This window comes from Eleutherodactylus coqui, chromosome 2 (assembly GCF_035609145.1).
Source record: "Eleutherodactylus coqui strain aEleCoq1 chromosome 2, aEleCoq1.hap1, whole genome shotgun sequence".
Taxonomy (NCBI): Eukaryota; Metazoa; Chordata; class Amphibia; order Anura; family Eleutherodactylidae; genus Eleutherodactylus; species Eleutherodactylus coqui.
In genome coordinates this window covers 330,647,362-330,670,530 of record NC_089838.1, presented here as the reverse complement: position 1 = coordinate 330,670,530, position 23,169 = coordinate 330,647,362, and the positions used below count along the sequence as shown (strand labels likewise).

Sequence of the window (23,169 nt, the reverse complement as noted above, 5' to 3'; positions counted from 1 at the left end):
CTTTACCGGCATCACTGAGTACCATGTTGTACAGGATGCACTGTTGAGGCTTGGTTTGAGGAGCAGGACGTCTACAAACTTAATTAGCCAGGCCAAAGTCTGGATCTCCATCCTATCGAGCATCTTTTGGAACTAGAAACTGTATCGAAGCATGCCCAACATGCTCATTATCCTGCATATCTAAAACTTTTCTCAAGGGATGAAGGCAAATTCCCTCTACACATCTAAGAATTAGGTGGAAAGCACGCCTAGGAGGGTTACTGCAGTGATTAAGGCCAAAGGCAGCCCAACATCAGATTGACAAATGTGAATAAAATGGAATTTCATCATCTATGTGCGGCCCAATACTTTTGTGAACACGGCGTATTACAGGAGGACTCAGCATTGCTCACCCTGCATTGGTAGCTATGGTGGACAGCCATGTATACCTACATTACAAGTAACAAGACACTGTTAAATATTGTCTTAATAACTTGAGGGAGGTAATGGAGGAGGGGTGTTGGATAATTCAGAATTGCTTAATTAAGGTGTATTAGTTCATAGTGCCTAAGGGAACAGGAAACACAGAGTATGCGCAAACACAATGTATAGCATACATTCCTAGAGACTGATCCCTCTGCACCTGTGAGCCCGTATACTGTACAGGTACAATGTATCAGTGTACTGCACAGCGTTCTCTATCAGCTGTTGTCTCCTATAGGTGTGGTGTAAGAGAGTGCTGAGGAGGAGTCAGGGTTTTCACACCTTCACATAGCAGTTCTCTGTCTGTAGCAGAGCTGGGAAATAGAACATAATATCCTCACTTGCTCTGCATGACAGCAGCTGACTCGCCAACTAAGGAGTCAATAACCAGACTGATAGCTGGAGATAGAGGTTTGAGGGACAGAAGAATCAGGGAGTGAAGCAAAAAAGTAGTTGTCAGTGTTACAGAAAAGAAGGGTTACAGGAACAAATAACATCACTAGAAGTCAACAAGTGGGTCAGACCTTACAGAACCTGGTCAACGCTGGATGGTAGAGCAAAAGCAAAGAAACCAAAAACAGCACTCATTCCACTTCTGCTACACCTTTCCAACCACCTACAGAGATGTCCGCCATTGTGGAAACACTAGGGTTTTTCTTCGGGGTTACCGGTACCATCATGTTGGGGATCACTCTCTTCAATGCCAACTGGCGAGTGTCCACTGTGGATGGGAATGTCATCACAACGTCCACCTTGTTCGAAAACCTCTGGATGAATTGTGCCACCGACTCCACAGGAGTGTACAACTGTCGAGACTTTCCATCTTTGCTGGCTCTGCCTGGTGAGTTATTATATGGGTGGAAGGGTTACCCATTGTTGGTGAGGGATTGGATTCTTTATGGTAGAGAGTATTGAGGTCATCCATGATTAAAAGATTTGGTGGACTACTAAGGTTGAGGGATTTGGAATTATTAATACATTCATTGTCAAAAACAATCCATTTCCTAGAAGTTATTGGATGGAATGAAACTTTCTCTGTGTGATTGTAACATTGATATAAGTAAGTTATTACAATATCAGAGCAAAAGGATTATTTATTGTAGAAAACTGATCCCTTGAAGGGAGGCTCTAGTACCCTGTTGTACCTTCTCTAGCTTGGATGAAAGATGTGATACGGGTGGGCATGGAGGCTCTAGTACCCTGTTGTACCACCTCTAGCTTGGATACAAGATGTGATACAGGCAGGTATGGAGGCTCTAGTACCCTGTTGTACCTTCTCTAGCTTGGATGAAAGATGTGATACGGGCGGGCATGGAGGCTCTAGTACCCTGTTGTACCACCTCTAGCTTGGACACAAGATGTGATAAGGGGGGCATGGAGGCTCTAGTACCCTGTTATACTGTTTCTAGCTTGGATATAAGATGTGATACGGTGGGCATGGAGGCTCTAGTACCCTGTTGTACCACCTCTAGCTTGGATACAAGATCTGATAAGGGAAGGCATGGAAGCATACAGGTTATGTATGGTATCCTGTGGAATATGGCTCCACATTTGCCATAGTTGAGCCTCTAGATCGTGCAAACTTGTAGGCTGTCAAAGTTGGCATCCAAATGGTCCTATATATGTTCTGTTAGAGAATGATCAGGACATGGAAGAGTGGCAGTGTTGTGGAGGAATTCCTGTGATACCCTTGTTCATACTTCCAATGCCTCTTGGAAGTTCTGCCATGTGACTCAACACATGTGGCTGCAGAATGTCCTGAATATATCGCTGAGCTGTAATTGTCTTTTATACTACTACTAGGGGCTACTGACTGTCGTATGCAATGGCCCCCCAGACCATCACACCAGCAGCAGGAACACTCACCCTAGATCTCCAGACATGAACAGTGCCGTAACAGTGCCCAAGCTAAACCTGGGTTTGTCACTGAAGACAACCTGGTTTCACTCGGTAGGAGTCACATTTCATTGTTCAGGACACCAATGCAAATGAAGGGGTGGGTGTCAAAGGCAGAAAATGTAATTGGCGCCGTAAGACCAAATGTTCTTCAGCACCTGAAAATGGTTCAGACAGACATAGGGGCCTGTAATGATGGTGCCACGTGTTTCTGCAGGGTTGACAATGAAGCAGTTGGAGCTGCTTATCCTTGTCGGACAATCAGACGATCCTCTCTAGTGGTGGCTTGTCAAGGGCATCCTGAGCCCAGTCACCTTGTCACTCCTCCACTGGTCCCAATACCTGCTAACAGTCTAGTCAGAATGCCTCATGTGTCCGGCAATTTGCCGATACGTCCATTCAGCTTCTTGTATTCCAATAATGCGTCCCCTCTCAAACACTGTTAACTAGGTAAAATCTCTTGGATTGTGCCATAGATGCGTCTAATGGTCAACAAGCTCTACACAAGCGGAAAAAGAGGTCCACTACACACAAGTAGCCCGAGAGCCTTTTATAGCCCAAGAGCAAAAACAATTTAGGGCCTCATGTGACAAGACCATTCATCTAATCATGCCACAACTCTAATTATTTGCATATCTGCCTGAGATGGAACTGCATGCTGAGTTTTGCAGCAAAACGACAACTCCTTTTAGGGGCTGGGTTTATTTTGATAAAGCGTGTACTTGAGAGTCATTCCATGTTGAGAGTTGTGGAATCATCCATGGTTAAGTGCTTTGGTGGACTATTCTGGTTGAGGAGTTTGGACCAGTAACACTTGAGAATAATGACATGTTGAGGGTATTGAAATGATCTATGGTTCAGAGCTTTGAATGAAATAATGGTCTATGGTTGGAGGACAGGGCTTTGTTGAAAGCTGAAGCCAAGGCGGAAATGAGAACTTTGGGGTACAAAGCTCCTGGTGAAGGTAGACTATAGGGAAAGTCGTTCTCGTATGGATGGTGAAGTCCTAGGAAGATGCAATAGAGAGTAATACTTCAAGGGTGAACCTAATACAGGGATTCTAACGGAAAATTGAGATGTCAGGAAGGTTCTGCCTAGCAATCAGGATGGAATTAGAACCGTATAGAGTAGACAGGTACTCTGGATTGGGGTTACCGCTCTATAATGTTTGCTAAGTGTATACTGCATGTACATAGGACACTTATAATATGGGTAACCTCTTTATAGTGTCATAAGGCACATAACAGGTAGGTTACCTGTCTATATTGTATATATAGTGTAATAAGGCACTCATGATGTAGGTTATCCGCTATGGTGTATATAAAGTGTAATAAGGCACTCATGATGTGGAGTTTCCTTCTACAGTGTATATATAGTGTAATAAGGCATGTATGATGTAGGTTATCCTTCTACGGTGTGTATATAGTGTAATAAGGCACTCATGATGTAGGTTTTCCTTCTATGCTGTATATATAGCGTAATAAGGCACTCATGATGTAGATTATCCTTCTACAGTGTATATATAGTATAATAAGGCACTCATGATGTAGGTTGTCTCTCTATACTGTATATATAGTGTAATAAGGCACTCATGATTTAGATTATCCTTCTATAGTGTATATATAGTGTAATAAGGCACTCATGATGTAGGTTGCCTCTCTATAGTATATATAGTGTAATAAGGCACTCATGATGTTGGTTATCCTTCTACAGTGTATATATAGTATAATAAGGCACTCATGATGCAGGTTGCCTCTCTATGCTGTATATATAGTGTAATAAGGCACTCATGATGTAGGTTATCCTTCTACAGTGTATATATAGTGTAATAAGGCACTCATGATTTAGATTATCCTTCTATAGTGTATATATAGTGTAATAAGGCACTCATGATGTAGATTATCCTTCTACAGTGTATATATAGTGTAATAAGGCACTCATGATGTAGGTTGCCTCTCTATAGTATATATAGTGTAATAAGGCACTCATGATGTTGGTTATCCTTCTACAGTGTATATATAGTATAATAAGGCACTCATGATGCAGGTTGCCTCTCTATGCTGTATATATAGTGTAATAAGGCACTCATGATGTAGGTTATCCTTCTACGGTGTGTATATAGTGTAATAAGGCACTCATGATGTAGGTTATCCTTTCCTGCTGTATATATAGTGTAATAAGGCACGTATGATGTAGGTTATCCTTCTACAGTGTATATATAGTATAATAAGGCACTCATGATGCAGGTTGCCTCTCTATGCTGTATATATAGTGTAATAAGGCACGTATGATGTAGGTTATCCTTCTACAGTGTATATATAGTGTAATAAGGCACTCATGATGTAGATTATCCTTCTACAGTGTATATATAGTGTAATAAGGCACTCATGATGTAGGTTGCCTCTCTATGCTGTATATATAGTGTAATAAGGCACTCATGATGTAGGTTATCCTTCTACAGTGTATATATAGTGTAATAAGGCATTCATGATGTAGATTATCCTTCTACAGTGTATATATAGTGTAATAAGGCACTCATGATTTAGATTATCCTTCTACAGTGTATATATAGTGTAATAAGGCACTCATGATGCAGATTATCCTTCTACAGTGTATATATAGTGTAATAAGGCACTCATGATGTAGGTTGCCTCTCTATGCTGTATATATAGTGTAATAAGGCACTCATGATGTAGGTTGTCTCTCTATAATGTATATATAATGTATTAAGGCACGTATGATGTAGGTTATCCTTCTATGCTGTATATATAGTGTAATAAGGCACTCATGATTTAGATTATCCTTCTACAGTGTATATATAGTGTAATAAGGCACTCATGATGTAGGTTGTCTCTCTATAATGTATATATAATGTATTAAGGCACGTATGATGTAGGTTATCCTTCTACAGTGTATATATAGTGTAATAAGGCACTCATGATGTAGGTTATCCTTCTATGCTGTAAATATAGTGTAATAAGGCACATAAATAAAATAAATAAATAACTTTTGGTATTTGTATAGCACCAACTTATTCCGCAGCGCTTTCAGGTAATTATTACTTATTACCCCCCACCAAGCTGGGTACTCATTTTACCGACCTCAGAAGGATGGAAGGCTGAGTCAACCTTGAGCCGGCTACCTGAATCGTGCGGGGATTGAACTTGCAACCTTCAGGTTGTAGGCGAGAGCTTACACTGTGCCATACAAGGCTCACATAGCCTTCTACAGTGTAAATATAGTGTAATAAGGCACTCATGATGTAGATTATCCTTTCCTGCTGTATATATAGTGTAATAAGGCACTCATGATGTAGATTATCCTTCTACACTGTATATATAGTGTAATAAGGCACTCATGATGCAGATTATCCTTCTACAGTGTATATATAGTGTAATAAGGCACTCATGATGTAGGTTATCCTTTCCTGCTGTATATATAGTGTAATAAGGCACTCATGATGTAGGTTATTCTTCTACAGTGTATATATAGTGTAATAAGGCACTCATGATGCAGGTTGCCTCTCTATGCTGTATATATAGTGTAATAAGGCACTCATGATGTAGGTTATCCTTTCCTGCTGTATATATAGTGTAATAAGGCACTCATGATGTAGGTTATCCTTCTACAGTGTATATATAGTGTAATAAGGCACTCATGATGCAGGTTGCCTCTCTATGCTGTATATATAGTGTAATAAGGCACTCATGATGTAGGTTTTCCTTCTATGCTGTATATATAGTGTAATAAGGCACTCATGATGTAGATTATCCTTTCCTGCTGTATATATAGTGTAATAAGGCACTCATGATGCAGATTATCCTTCTACAGTGTATATATAGTGTAATAAGGCACTCATGATGTAGGTTATCCTTCTATAGTGTATATATAGTGTAATAAGGCACTCATGATGTAGGTTATCCTTCTATAGTGTATATATAGTGTAATAAGGCATGTATGATGCAGGTTGCCTCTCTATAGTATATATAGTGTAATAAGGCACTCATGATGTGGGTTATCCTTCTATAGTGTATATATAGTGTAATAAGGCACTCATGATGTAGGTTATCCTTCTATAGTGTATATATAGTGTAATAAGGCATGTATGATGTAGGTTATCCTTCTACAGTGTATATATAGTGTAATAAGGCACTCATGATGTAGGTTATCCTTCTATAGTGTATATATAGTGTAATAAGGCACGTATGATGTAGGTTATCCTTCTATGCTGTATATATAGTGTAATAAGGCACTCATGATGTGGGTTATCCTTCTACAGTGTATATATAGTGTAATAAGGCACTCATGATGCAGATTATCCTTCTACAGTGTATATATAGTGTAATAAGGCACTCATGATGTAGGTTGCCTCTCCATAGTGTATATATAGTGTAATAAGGCACGTATGATGTAGGTTGCCTCTCCATAGTGTATATATAGTGTAAGAAGGCACTCATGATGTAGGTTATCCTTCTACAGTGTATATATAGTGTAATAAGGCACTCATGATGTAGGTTATCCTTCTACACTGTATATATAGTGTAATAAGGCACTCATGATGTTGGTTATCCTTCTACAGTGTATATATAGTGTAATAAGGCACTCATGATGTAGGTTATCCTTTCCTGCTGTATATATAGTGTAATAAGGCACTCATGATGTAGGTTGCCTCTCTATGCTGTATATATAGTGTAATAAGGCACTCATGATGTAGGTTTTCCTTCTATGCTGTATATATAGTGTAATAAGGCACTCATGATGCAGATTATCCTTCTACAGTGTATATATAGTGTAATAAGGCACTCATGATGTAGGTTATCCTTCTACAGTGTATATATAGTGTAATAAGGCACTCATGATGTGGGTTATCCTTCTATAGTGTATATATAGTGTAATAAGGCACTCATGATGTAGGTTATCCTTCTACAGTGTATATATAGTGTAATAAGGCACTCATGATGTAGGTTATCCTTCTATAGTGTATATATAGTGTAATAAGGCACGTATGATGTAGGTTATCCTTCTATGCTGTATATATAGTGTAATAAGGCACTCATGATGTGGGTTATCCTTCTACAGTGTATATATAGTGTAATAAGGCACTCATGATGCAGATTATCCTTCTACAGTGTATATATAGTGTAATAAGGCACTCATGATGTAGGTTGCCTCTCCATAGTGTATATATAGTGTAATAAGGCACGTATGATGTAGGTTGCCTCTCCATAGTGTATATATAGTGTAAGAAGGCACTCATGATGTAGGTTATCCTTCTACAGTGTATATATAGTGTAATAAGGCACTCATGATGTAGGTTATCCTTCTACACTGTATATATAGTGTAATAAGGCACTCATGATGTTGGTTATCCTTCTACAGTGTATATATAGTGTAATAAGGCACTCATGATGTAGGTTATCCTTTCCTGCTGTATATATAGTGTAATAAGGCACTCATGATGTAGGTTGCCTCTCTATGCTGTATATATAGTGTAATAAGGCACTCATGATGTAGGTTTTCCTTCTATGCTGTATATATAGTGTAATAAGGCACTCATGATGTAGATTATCCTTTCCTGCTGTATATATAGTGTAATAAGGCACGTATGATGTAGGTTATCCTTCTACAGTGTATATATAGTATAATAAGGCACTCATGATGCAGGTTGCCTCTCTATGCTGTATATATAGTGTAATAAGGCACTCATGATGTAGGTTTTCCTTCTATGCTGTATATATAGTGTAATAAGGCACTCATGATGTAGATTATCCTTTCCTGCTGTATATATAGTGTAATAAGGCACTCATGATGCAGATTATCCTTCTACAGTGTATATATAGTGTAATAAGGCACTCATGATGTAGGTTATCCTTCTATAGTGTATATATAGTGTAATAAGGCATGTATGATGCAGGTTATCCTTCTACAGTGTATATATAGTGTAATAAGGCACTCATGATGTAGGTTATCCTTCTATAGTGTATATATAGTGTAATAAGGCATGTATGATGTAGGTTATCCTTCTACGGTGTATATACAGTGTAATAAGGCACGTATGATGTGGGTTATCCTTCTATAGTGTATATATAGTGTAATAAGGCATGTATGATGTAGGTTATCCTTCTACAGTGTATATATAGTGTAATAAGGCATGTATGATGTAGGTTATCCTTCTACAGTGTATATATAGTGTAATAAGGCATGTATGATGTAGGTTATCCTTCTACAGTGTATATATAGTGTAATAAGGCACTCATGATGTAGATTATCCTTCTATGGTGTATATATAGTGTAATAAGGCACTCATGATGTAGATTATCCTTCTATGGTGTATATATAGTGTAATAAGGCACTCATGATGTAGGTTATCCTTCTATAGTGTATATATAGTGTAATAAGGCACGTATGATGTAGGTTTTCCTTCTATGCTGTATATATAGTGTAATAAGGCACTCATGATGTAGATTATCCTTCTACAGTGTATATATAGTGTAATAAGGCACTCATGATGCAGATTATCCTTCTACAGTGTATATATAGTGTAATAAGGCACTCATGATGTAGGTTATCCTTCTACAGTGTATATATAGTGTAATAAGGCACTCATGATGTAGGTTATCCTTCTACAGTGTATATATAGTGTAATAAGGCACTCATGATGTAGGTTATCCTTTCCTGCTGTATATATAGTGTAATAAGGCACTCATGATGTAGGTTATCCTTCTATGCTGTATATATAGTGTAATAAGGCACGTATGATGTAGGTTATCCTTCTACAGTGTATATATAGTGTAATAAGGCACTCATGATGTAGGTTATCCTTCTATGCTGTATATATAGTGTAATAAGGCACTCATGATGTAGATTATCCTTTCCTGCTGTATATATAGTATAATAAGGCACTAATGATGTGGGTTATCCTTCTACAGTGTATATATAGTGTTTTAAGGCACTAATGATATAGTTTTTCTCTCTATAGTGTATATATAGCGTAATAAGGCATTCATGGTGTAGGTTATTTCTCTATAGTGCATATATAGTGTAATAGGGCACTCGTGATGTAGATTATCTTTCTCTAGCGAATATATAATATAATAAGGCTCTCATAATGTAGGTTGTTATTTTATAGCGTACATATAGTATAATAAGGCACTCATGATGTAGGGTGCCATTCTATAGTGTATATATAGTATAATAAGGCACTCATGATGTAGGGTGCCATTCTATAGTGTATATATAGTATAATAAGGCACTCATGATGCAGGTTGTTTTCTATAATGTATATATAGTGTAATAAGGCACTCATGATGTAGATTATCCTTCTATGTTTTATATATAGTGTAATAAGGCACTCATGATGTAGATTATCCTTCTATGTTTTATATATAGTGTAATAAGGCACTCATGATGTAGGATATCTCTTTATATACCATATATATATTGCAATATGGCACTCATGCTGTATATTATCCTTCTATAGTGTAATAAGGCACTAATGTTGTAGGTTATCCTTTTACAGTGTATATATAGTGTAATACGGCATGTATGATGTAGGTTATCCTCCTACAGTGTATATATAGTGTAATAAGGCACTCATGAGGTAGCTTATCCTTCTATAGTGTATATATAGTCTAATAAGGCACTCATGAGGTAGCTTATCCTTCTATAGTGTATATATAGTCTAATAAGGCACTCATGATGTAGGTTATCCTTCTACAGTGTATATATAATGTAATAAGACACTCATGATGTAGGTTACCTCTCTATATTGTATATATAGTGTAATCTCCTGCTCACTTGCTTTTTCTAATGACAGAGGAACAAGTCTCCAGACTGCTAGCGACCCTTTTCCCTCACTCTTCCTCCGGTCCCTCTCCCCTCACACTTCCTCCAGTCCCTCTCCCCGGTTGCCATCTCCCACCTTACCACTATATTCAACCTCTCTCTGCCCTCTGGCATTTCCCCCCTCATTCAAACATGCTATCATATCCCTACTACTAAAGAAACCGGCTCTTGACTTGACCGATGCTGCTAACTACCGACCCATCTCTAATCTCTCCTTTATTTCCAAACTACTAGAACGCCTGGTTTACTCCCGCCTTATAAGCTATCTCTCAGAAAACTCTCTTCTCGATCCCCTACAGTCAGGCTTCCGCCCCCTACCCTCGACAGAAACCGCCCTGACTAAAGCATCAAACGACCACCTGATGGCCAAATAAGGGGTGCCTCATCCCTACTGATCCTCCTCGCCCTCTCCGCAGCATTTGACACGGTTGAACACAAACTCCGCATCAGTATGTTTCGCTTCATTGGCCTAAAGGACACTGCTCTCTCCTAGTTCTCCTCCTACCTATCTGACCGCTATTTTAGCATCTCCTTTGCTGTTGGGGTCCCCCAAGGCTTGGTCCTCGGCCCCCTCCTCTTCTCCATCTACACAGCCCCTATTGGACAAGCCATCAGGAGTTTTGACCTCCAATACCACCTCTACGCTGATGACACCCAGCTATACACCTCTTCCCATGACATCACAGCAGCATTCCTCCAGAACACCACCGACAGTCTGTCTGCTGTCTCTAACACTATGTCCTCTCTCTACCTAAAACTGAACCTCTCAAAAACTGACCTTCTCCTGTTTCCACCCTCTGCCAATCGACCTCATCCTGACATCCCCATCTCAGTGTGTGGCACCATAACTCCTAGCATGCCCGCTGCCTTGGGGTTATATTCGATTCCAATCTCTCCTTTACCCCCTATATCCAATCTTTGGCCCGAACATGTCAGCTGCACATCAAGAACATTGCTAGAATACACCCTTTTCTCACCCTGGACACGCTAAAAACGCTGCGAATCGGCCTCCCCGCACCAGACTCTACCCCCACCAATTAATCGTGAATGCGGCAGCCAGGCTCATCTTCCTGTCCAGCCGCTATTTGTACGCCTCTGCCCTGTGCCAATCAATGCACTGCTGCCCGTCAGGTTTGAATTCAATTCAAACTCACCACCCTCATCCACAAAGCTCTCCACAGCACCGCACCGCCCTATATGGCATCCCTCATCTCAATCTACACCCAGCCTGCACCCTCCACTCTGCTAACAAAAACAGATTAAGAATCCCTTTAGTTCGAACCCCTCATTCCTGTCTCCAAGACTTTTCCAGAGCAGCACCTGTAGTAGACATGATGATTAGTTAGCGTAAAATGTTTATTGATTTGTATAAACTAGATGTATTACGCAGCTGTAGTGATTGAACTTTGTAGAGGCTAATGGCCACACAATCTCATTATGGTAATTGCTGGACAATGGCATCGTGAAAGATGTGTGCTATAACGTTAGCCTAATATAAAGCTCCTCTGCAGCCTCTAAGAGTTAACCCTTTCCAATCCAATTTGTATACTAGTTTTCCTAGGGGGCTTACTCTTTTTCTGCCATTATACAACAACGCTATATGCTGGCTAAAGCCAGTACTGCATGAGGTGTCACGTTGGATAGGCTCTGACAGCAGAGAGGCTGGCAATATACAGTAAGAGAACCCCGACAGACGTCTTCCAACATCAGAGCTGTACAGCCTTAAATCATAATGTCTTCAGACGGCAGACAGTGGATTGGAAAGCGTTAAAGTCACATTCCTATACTGAAGGATTGTATCCTCATTGGGCGTCTTCCCAGGCCTCCCCCACCCTCAACTTCTGAGACAAAGAAGCTACTTTTGCCTAACCACTTGTTGAGGAGACAAAGACTGGTTCATACACTGGACTTGAGAGAGGTGTGGAGAGGGGGCGGGGGATTCAATATGGCCCAGCGAATGAAAACCTATATTTGTTACTGTTGTAATATGTTATACACCCAAAAAGGGCAGGTATTATGTGTTTCAATCAAATGAGGGTCTGAGCAATGTACCGATCAGATCCAGTTTAGACCTGAGACTTACAACTTGTGGCAGACTGGTTGTTGGCTTGCACATGCCATACTACACAATTAGGAAGCTACAGAATACCCCGAAATCTGCTGGAGAAAATACCATCCAGTTCACACCGGTCCTCTGAAATGCGCTACCAAAAGCTATCCGCAGAGTGGCATGAGGGACCCGGACAGCACCTGCTAGGTAAGTATTGCTTTTTTTTTCTTATGTAGTGTATCCAGAGGTTATTTCAAGCCCCCCCCCCCCCCCCCCCCTCTTCCCCTGAAAATCAGGGTTAGGCTTATTTTCAGGGTAGGTCTTATTTTCAGGGAAACATGGTAGTGTAATAACGCACTAGTGATGTAGGTTGTCTTTTTAGAGTATCTCTAGTGTAATAAGGCACTCATGATGTAAGATTTTTAGCTCTATAGTGTATATAGTGTATATATAATGGAATAAGGCACTAATGATGCATGTCTTCTCTCTCTAGTGTATATTTAGTATAATAAGGCATTCTCAATAAAACTATCCCATGTATCACAGTTTTTTATCCTTAGATTTGAATATTGAAGCTGCAAACCCTTTACTTTTCCTATTAAGGACTTAAAGAATGGTTGTGCGAAATTTCATGTTTGTGCGGTACAGATGTGCATTATTAGTTAGTGCACTAACTAATAACGTACAAGTTATTAGAAGTGCACTAACTTTCATGCTTAGAATTTAATAATCGAGTTGTGACCCCTTAACATTTTCTATTTAGGACCTAAAGAATGCTCCTGCAAAATTTCATGTTTCTATGACATCGGGAAGTTAGAGAATTAGGCCCCCCTGTCTACAGGCTTTGCAAAGTCCCTTGGCGAATCTCTGCCGCGGGAGCCTGCAGACGAATCTCCGCCGGTCAGCCTATCTGCAATGATTCTCTGCTTATGGACACAGGGCTGGCGCTTTCCATAGCAACGCTATGGAAAGCTTTGGACGGTGTGATTCGCCAGCGATTTACCGCCGGCGAAATCACGTCTGTGGACAGGGGGCCTAAGTGGCGAGTCAATCAGTGAGGGCTTTCGCCTTTATATATAGATAAGGCACTAATGATGTAGTTTGTCTCTCTATAGTGTATATATAGTGTAATAACAAACAAACAAGGAAAAAAACTGTTTTGATGCCAGATTCCTGGAGAGAAAAACATTGCATGCAGCATTTTTTGGTTTGGGTATAGATGTTGGATTGGTGGACAAAGTGCACCAAAACATCATCAGTTGTGTTCAACTCTGGCATAAAACAAGTGTCCAGGCACAACTGATATATGGGAATCCAGCCCTACACATCAACATCTCCATACGTTTTCGCCCATATATCTGTGCAGCTCGGAGCTGTGAATTTTTGCCAGTGGAAAACTCCACTGATGTCTCCTCTTGGCCGGGGGCGGGTTTTGTGGTTAAAAAGAGCGTAATTTGTCAAATAAAGAATTCCACTTCTACAAGTTGTAATTAATCACCTAGAAATAATTATCCGCTCAGGTCACTTGGTTCGGAGAAATCATACTTCATGGAACTTAATTAGCTCCAAGGATTATTACCTGGAAGCCCTGACGTAAGATCATTTGTCAACTGTCAATCCTGTATGGAACATTCTATTTATTACATTATATTGTTTGCAGTCGACTGGGACCTTTGTACTGCACAATGTTGGGGTGATATGACCAGTTATAGCAATTTCTGGGACAACTATCCTGGCTGACAACCAGTGTGGTACCCTGTGAAGTTGTCACCCTACTTCTATCGTCGTAGCCAAAAGTTTTAAGACTGACACAATTTTTGGTTTTGACAAAGTTTGCTGCTTCAGTGTTTTGAGCTCTTTTATTCAGATGTTTCTATGGTTACTGGAGTACAATTTTAAGGATTTTATAAGTTTTTATACTTTTATTGACAAATACATCGAGTTTAGGCAAAGACTCAATATTTACAGTGTTGAGCCTTTTTTTCAAGGTTTCTGCAATTCACCATGGAATGTTGGATATCAGCTTCTGGGCCAAATCCTGAGTGATGACAGCCCATTCTTCCTACAATAAGAGCAGGTGTGCGGCACTCAGGAACTAGTATCTTACTCCATATGGTATTATGAAAAAATGTAAACTATTTATTGTATCTCAATGGTATCCATCAGATATGCGATGTTTCGATCTGATGACAGCAAAGTCTAGAAGTGACTACTCCCTACTAATCCTCCTTGACCTCTCTGTTGCATTTGACACTATCGAGCATGACCTCCTTCTCACTATGCTCCGCTCTATTGGTCTAAAGGACTCTGCTCTCTCCTGGTTCTCCTCCTATCTCTCTGACCGCTCTTTTAGCATTTCCTTTGCTGGCTCTATCTTCTCTCTATTTCCTCTCACCGCTCGGGGGGCCCCAGGGCTGGGTTGTTGGTCTCCTTCTCTTCTCTATCTATACTGCCCTAATTGGACAAATCATCAACAAATTCGGCCTCCAATACCATTTCTACGCTGATGACACCCAACTATACACTTCTTCCTGTGAAATCTGCGAACCATACCTTCAAAATATCACCGACTGTCTGTCCACTGTCTCTAATACCATGTCCTCCCTTTTTCTCAAACTTAACCTCTCTAAAACGGAACTTCTCGTCTTTCCACCTTCCAACCGATCTCCCCTCAACATCTCCATTCCAGTGTCTGGCTCCATCATAACCCCCAGACAGCCTGCCCACTGCCTTGGGATCACATTGGACTCTGACCTCTTCTTTACCCCCCACATCCAATCTCTAGCCCAAACATGCCACATGCAACTCAGAAATATTGCTAAAATCCGTCCGTTTCTCACCACGGAGACGCTAAAGACACTCGTTGTTGCCCTCCACTCCTGACTCAACTACTGCAACTCACTATTCATTGGCCTTCCTCGCACCAGACACTCCCCTCTCCAATCCATATTAAACGCAGCAGCTAGGCTTATTTTTCTACTCAGCCGTTTTTCAGACATCTCTGCATTATGCCAGTCACTGCGCTGGCTGCCCATCCACTACAGAACTAAATTTAAACTCATCACCCTCACCCACAAAGCTCTCAATGGCGCCATGCCACCATACCTTGCTTTCCTCCTGTCCGTACACCACCCAGTCGGCACACTCTGGTTTGCTAACACATCTAAACATCCCTCTAATATGAACCTCACACGCGCGCCTCCAGGACTTCACCAGAGCAGCACCCATCCTCTAGAACGCTCTACCCCAAGGCATCTGGACAATTCCCGATGCACAAAACTTCATACATGCCTTAAAAATGCACCTCTTCAGGGAGCCATACCAAATCACCTGACCTAGTCCCCCTGCCCCTCCCTATGGCTCCAAACACCTTCCACCCTGCTTATTGCATACAACCTCTCCCCCTGCACCACCTTTCCGCCCCACCCCGTTTGCTCCTTAATAACGGATTTCCACATGTAATTCCCGTATTGCCTGTGTTTCCCCATGCCTTATTATTCCCCCTTGTACCTCCTGGATCACCCCCACCCTGTTTGTTTCAAACTGATTGTATATCACATGTAATTGTTGTATTGTCTATGTTTGCCCATGCTTGAAAGCGCCGCAGAATAAGTTGGCGCTATACAAATAAAGATTATCATTAGTATCTATAGTGTCACATCCAGACATCCGTATCTACACAGTGTCACATCCAGACCTCAATATCTCTAGAACGTCAAATACATCTAGACTTCAGTATCTATAGTGACAGATCCAAACTTCAGTAGCTATCCAGTGTCACATCCAGATCTCAGTAGCTATAGAATGTCACATTCAAACCTCAATACCTATAGAATGTCACGTTCTATAGGCCTCAGTACCCATTGAATGTCTAATTCAGTCGTCGATACCAATATAATTTCACATCTAGACCTCAGTACCTATACAGTGTCAAATCCAAACTTAAGTAACTATAGAACATTACATCCAGATCTCAGAATCTATACAATGTCACATCCAGACCTCAGTACCTATAGAACATCATATCAAGACATCAGTACCTACACAATGTCACATCCAGTACTTATAGAGTGTCACATTCAGATCTCAGTACCTATAGAAAGTCCCATCTAGACCTCAATACATATAGAGTCACCTTCAGACCTCAATGGGATTGCCCCAGTGAAAAAAGCTAAGTAATCCTGTTGATATGATATCTTTTAATGGCTAACAAAAATACATGATGTTACAGCGAGCTTGCGAACCTCTCAGAGTTCTTCCTCAGGCATAATGAAATAGATCCGAAGAGGCATGCATATATACACAGGTACTTATGACAAGGCACAGACATAGATGTGATTAGTTTGCACTTAAAAGAAAACCACAACAGGATGAGTAGAGAAATAAATACATACTTAAATAGTCCACTGATAAAGATGTGAAGGTTTTATGGTCTCTGGTCTGGTGACCTCCTAACACTAATTCAGAGTGTTATATGTGCTATAAATTTCTCATACTTCCAAGTCACGCATGAATCCTCTTGAAGAATTTAACCCTCTGTTGAAAGTGTCAAAAGTTGTTATAAACTTGTACACCCAAATTCTTCTATGGCTTTGTGACTTGAACTTGCCTTTTAATATGGTGACTTTCATGTGTTCTATGCTGTGACTGTGACTAAAACAATGCTCGGCCGCAGGTAATTCTGTCTTTTTCTGTTAAATTGTGTGGCAGTGCGATCTCATCCTCGAGTTCAGTTTTTGTCCAGTTTCCCGAACATAAAGTCCCCCGACAGGACATTTACTGCACCAGATTAGATACACATCATCAGACGTGGAACATGTGAATGTCCCGGGATCTCATAGTCCTGCTGTGTGTTGGGGATCCGTATCCTGTCCGCAGTCAGTATATGTGAGCAGGTCTTGCAGCTCCTTACATTAGAGGGATTAGTTCCTTTTTGTGTGTCAGAGGGCAATGCACTCCTGACTATAAAGTTCCTCAAATTTGGGGGTTGCCTGTAACATAAGAGGGGAGGGTCCGGGAATATGGTGGTCCAATGGTCATCCTTGTGTAGGTATGGTTTCCTTGCAGTCTTCCTTAGTAACCCTAGCTGTGAATTGTAGGTCACTACTAGAGGTACACAATTGTTTCTTTCCTTCTCCTTGTATTGGAGTAGTTGATTTAGGGTATCCTGGTGGCTCTGGTGATTTGGTCATGGGATGGTAGCCCTGATTTAAAAATGTCCTTTTTAAGATGGTATAGATGTTCCTCTCTGTGTGTTGGGTTGGAACAGAACAGGTTGTATCTGATGGCCTGGCTGTAGACAATGGACTTTTTGATGCGTGTATACTTATATCACAATATACTCAGTATCACTGTATGGTAGGCAGCAGTATATAATTATATCACCATATACTCAGTATCACTGTATGGCAGGTAGCAGTACCTGCTTTGTATCAATATATTCTGGTTATATACTCAGTATCATTATATGGTGAGCAACTATATATATTCTGTATTTCTAGGTATATAATCCGTACCGCCATATGGTGTTAGCAGCTCGCCCACCTCTGCTCGCTGCATTACCCCCTCAACTGTTTTGCTCAAGGAGAGGACCTTGACATCGGGAATGTGCAAATCTCAGCGATAGTCTCACCCCCTGCGCCATAAATCTCTCCATCACACATGGAAAATCACAACTGGCCATAAAACAATTGCTTTTATTGACTGCTATAAGTTCATTATCTGGTGTCACTTCCCAGCAGGGAGCCAGGAGACCTTAGACACCGCATAGCGCCTGCTAGACCACTGCACCCTGTCCAGAGCTTGTACTAATCCACATGTATGGACGCTCTCTTCTCTGTGTCGTAGAGGCGTCTAGTGGCCAACGAGCTCTACACAAGTGGAAGAAGAGGTCACTGCACAGAAGGAGCCTCCGAGAGCCTCTTATAGGACAAGGGGGGAACCACTGTTAGGGCCTCCGGTGACAAGACCGTCCATCTAATACCACAACTCTCATCATTTGTATATCTGCCTCAGGGCTCTCACACACTTGCGTTTTTTTAATGCGAATGTCAATAAGACTTTCTAATGTTAAAAACGCATTGCACAAAAATCACAAAGCACCAACCTGCGATGCGTTTTTAACATTAGAAAGTCCCATTGACATCCGCGTTAAAAATATGCAGGGTTAACGAAGCGTTAAAAAAACGCAAATGTGTGGGAGTGCTGAGGCCTCCCGCACACTCGAGTTTTTCTCACGCGATTTTGTTGCGTTTTTTTAATGAGAAAGTCAGCAGGACTTTCTAATGTTAAAAACACATTGCAATTGCGATCCTGTATATATACAAACTCTGCGCAGAATATTGGGACACACATATAAGGTGATCAGATTTGACTTTATTCCCACTTCTCCATCTGGTCTTGGGTCACTTTTGGCCTCAATGACTGCAGTCAGCCTCCACGGCTGCTTTCCACCAAATTCCCATAGATGTGTGGAGGGATTTGCCTCCATTCTTCAAGGAGCTTCAGATAGTGATGTAGGAGATGTTGAGCATGTTGGACGTGCATGGATATAGTTTTCTAGTTCACCCCATATATGCTCGATGGGATTGAGATCCGGACTTTGGGCGGCCAATGAAGTTTGCAGACGTTCTGCTCCTCAAATCGATCTTAAACACTGCGTACTATATAACATGGCACTCAGTCATGTTGGTAGAGACACGGAGCTGTACCCAAGTATTGCCGCAGGGTAGGTAATGCATTGGTGTTGGGGTGCACTACAACCAATGGCCCTACTCTTTCCCAGCAGAAACTCCCCCACACCATAACAGAACCTCCTCCAAACTTCACTGTTGGGACGATTCCATTGTGTAGAAACTGCTTTCTAGGTAACCGCCCCACCCAAGTGCTGCCATCTGATCAAAACATGGTCTCCTGTGATTCAGCAGTCCACAACACTTGCTTCCACTTACTTACAGTCCGTTGTTCCAAGCACCATTACAGATGTGCATCCGCTCGTGCATGGTAACCCTTCACATGTCCTTCCCTATAGTGGGTTCTGGTGCCCAAGCATGTCTCAATGTCCTGTGAGACCTCCTGAGCGAGGGCAGATAATGTGTCTGATGTCTTCTCAGCTCGTACAAGGCTTGGCTCTCCACGTTCTGTCAGTTTACGACGTCTCTCCCAACGTGGCTGCACTACACACACCGGATACTCTCCATCCCCCAATAACATGGGGTCACAGTCTGGTCTGCGAGGGGGATGGAGGCCTTCAGAGAACTTAATAAGATTACCTACTTAAAGGGTGCCAGTTGGTTCTCCAAGTTAGATTGGCGTGGAACATATAATTTAACATGAATCAGAGAGGTGGATGAGTGGAAAATGGCCTTCAATACCCTAGAAGGGCATTTTGAAAATGTAGTGTTGCCTTTTCATATGAACAATGCTCCTGTGGGGTTTCATGTTTTTCTCAATGAGGTGCTTCAAAGTCTCATTGGAGGTTTTGTGTTGGTGCACCTGAGTGATATTCTCATGATTATTCTTCACATTTCACATGTCCGTCAGGTGTTGTAAGCACTTTGGGAGAATGAATTGTTGGCAAAAAGAGAGAAATGTTCTTTTACTGTGCAGGAGATTACATTTCTGGGTCACATTATTACTCTGCAAGTTTTTAAAACAGACCTGAACGGTACAGATAGGTACGGGCCTTTGTGGATTGGGTACAGCCTAAAAATTTGAAGTCACTTCAAAGATTTTGGAGTTTTGATCATTACTACCACTTGCTTATACGGAGGTTTTCAGTGATTGTAAAGCCTTTGACAGACATGACCAAGAAGCGTGCCTTTTCTTCATAACACATTCAATACTCTGAAACGTGTTTTTCTTCTGATCCTGTTCTTATTCAACCTGATTCTTCTAAAGGTTTTGTGGTGGAGGCGAATGCTTCGAAGGTGGGAGTGAGAGCAGTTCTATCTCAAGGCACTGATGACTTGAAAGGTCTCCATCCTTGTGCTTTCTTTTCACGGATGTTTGCTTCAGCTGATCAGAATTGTGACATTGGGTGTCTCTAGGTGTTTTCTCCCAGTAGTTTTGATAAGATATAGATTTTTTAACCATTTAGGGGATGGACAAATTTAACATTGAGTGCCAACATTTTGAGGAACACATTGTTTTCCTGCACCAAGCCAAGATTGCAAAGGCTCATGTCAGAATGATAGGATGGGTAACAGTGATTATGTGACCAGGAACCACATACAGCCCCGGTGACATCTTCCTGCACTCGGCTATCTTTGACAGCCGGGTGCAAGGGTATTTTAAATTTTTTGATCTCTGATTTTCTGTGCATGCACGCCACAATGGCGCATGTGCAGAAGCCTGTGGCAGGTGCAGATCGCTGTGGGACATCACGGAGGTCAGGGGTGAGTATTTTCACCTCCCCTCATGGACCCAATCCATGAGGAGAGGTGAAATTTTAACTTTTTTTCCCTTTTCCGTGATCGCCATGGCGATCACTGCAACCGCGATCCCCGGTGACATCTCCTGCCATGAGATTTCAAATTTGCCGGGGCTTCCAGCCTACTACACATGCGGCTAACGTAATGATGCCTGGCGCGCATGTGCAGGAGAACAGCGTTAGGTCCCGGATGACCAGATCACTGCGGAACATCATGGAGGATGGGTGTTTTTAATAACTTTTTTACACTTTAAACAAACCTGCTCTGATCGCTTTGCCGTGGGGGCTCCCCGCGGCCCCTCACGACTGCTCCATATATGGCTTTAATCCCCATGCATAGATTTCGTTCTGACGTATCAAAAGAGAATGAATTTTCATCTCATCTTGAGAATGTTTGGGTGGAGGTGCAGAGAAACCTTAGAAGATCTGTTATAGACTACACAGTAAGCAGTCAAAGGGGATTACTTTTTAAGTTAGTGATTTGGTTAAGTTATCTACTAAAAATAGTAAAAATAAAATAAATCTTGTTATTTGTATAGCGCCAACTTATTCTGCAGCACATTCAGGTAATTTATTTATTTATTACCCCTCACCCAGCTGGGTACTCATTTTACCGACCTAGGAAGGATGGAAGACTGAGTCAACCTTGAGCTGGCTACCTGAACCAAGCGGGGATTGAACTTACACCCTGCAGGTCATAAGCGTGAGCTTAGGACTGCATTTCTGCTGGCTTAGCTGAAATATTAAGCTGAAAATGCCCTCTTTTAAACCGGGCTTGCATTTTACTGGTCCTTAGAAGATCAAGGAGATCATTAGCTCCATCTTGTTTAGACTGGAGATTCCTGGTTTGTTTACAATTACCAATGTTTTCCACAAATCACTGATCAAAAAGTACATTAATCTAGTTAATAGAGAGTCTTATTGAATCATAGAATGGTAGAGTTGGAAGGGACCTCCAGGGTCATCGGGTCCAACTGTCGGCTCAGTGCAGGATTTACTAAATCATCCGAGACAGATATTTGTCCAGCCTTTGTTTGAACACTTCCATTAAAGGAGAACCCACCACCTCCCGTGATAACCTGTTCCACTCATTGATCCCCCTCACTGTCTACTATCTAATCTGTTTCCTCCCTTTCAGTTTTATCCCATTGCTTCTAGTCTTTCCTTGTGCAGATGAGAATAGGGCTGATCCCTCTGCACGGTGACAGGCCTTCAGATATTTGTAGACAGCTATTAAGTATCCTCTTAGCATGCTTTTTTGCAAGCTAAACATTCCCAGATCCTTTAACCGTTCCTCAAAGAACATGATTTGCAGACCGCTCACCATCTTGGTAACTCTTCTCTGAACTTGCTCCAGTTTGTCTAGGTCTTTTTTAAAGTGAGGTGCCCAGAACTGGACACAGTATTTCAGATGAGGTCTGACTAAGGAAGAGTAGAGGGTGATAATTACCTCATGTGATCTAGACTCTATGCTACTCTTAATACATCCCAGAATTGCGTTTGCCTTTTTGGCTGCTGCATCACATTGTTGACACATGTTCAGTCTATGATCTATTAGTATACCCAAGTCTTTTTTACATGTGCTGCTGCTTAGCCCAATTCCTCCCATTCTGTATGTGCTTTTTTCATTTTTCTTGCCCAGATGTAGGACTTTGTATTTCTCCTTGTTAAATACAATTCTGTTAGTCGTTGCCCACTGTGCAAGCTTTTCTAGATCTTTCTGAATACTCTCCCTCTCATCCCTACTGCTAGTTATCCCTCCTAGCTTTGTGTCGTTAGCAAATTTGATGTTTCCCATTAATTCCCTCCTACAGATTGTTTCTAAAAATGTTGAACAACACTGGGCCTAGGACAGAGCCTTGTGGTTCCCCACTTGATACATTTTTCCACTTGGATGTGCAGCCATTTATGACAACTCTTTGAGTACGATCACTCAGCCAGTTGTGAATCCACCTAAGAGTTGCCTTGTCAATCCCATATTTGGTCATTTTTTCAATAAGTATGGTATAGTAGATGATTGCTGGCATGAGGGCCACAACACAAGCACTAGAAGTTTTTTTCTGTTATCTTTTAATAAGTATGGTATGAGATACTTTGTCAAATGCTTTACTGAAGACAAGATATACTATATCCACCACATTTTCCTGATCAACCCAGTAGGTGATTCTGTCATAGAAGGAAATTAGATTTGTCTGGCATGGCTTGTTTGCTACAAACCCATGCTAGCTCTGGTTAATTACTCCATTTTTATCCAAGTACTTGCATACATGTTGTATAATTATTTTTTCAAAGATCTTTTTAGGTATAGAAGTCAGGCTCACAGGCCTGTAGTTTCCTGGATCCACCGTCTTCCTTTTTTAAAGATAGGGACAACATTTGCCCTTTTCCAATCTTCTAAGACTTCTCCTGTTCTCTAGAAATTTTCAAAGATTATGGTGAGTGATTCAGCAATTACCTCCGCTACTTCCTTTAATATGCTAGGATG

The 23,169-nt window shown here is 41.2% G+C and overlaps 1 protein-coding gene across 1 annotated transcript in view; it reads left to right on the top strand.

Moving 5' to 3' along the window:
* The first annotated feature begins 758 nt into the window (after nt 1-758).
* CLDN15 (claudin 15) overlaps nt 759-23,169 on the top strand; it is a 54,054-nt gene continuing 31,643 nt past the window's right edge. Inside the window, exon 1 of the mRNA XM_066593855.1 lies at nt 759-1,303. Within this exon, the coding sequence (XP_066449952.1) occupies nt 1,087-1,303 (217 nt within the window). The 5' untranslated portion in view covers nt 759-1,086. The remainder of the gene's footprint in view (nt 1,304-23,169) is intronic.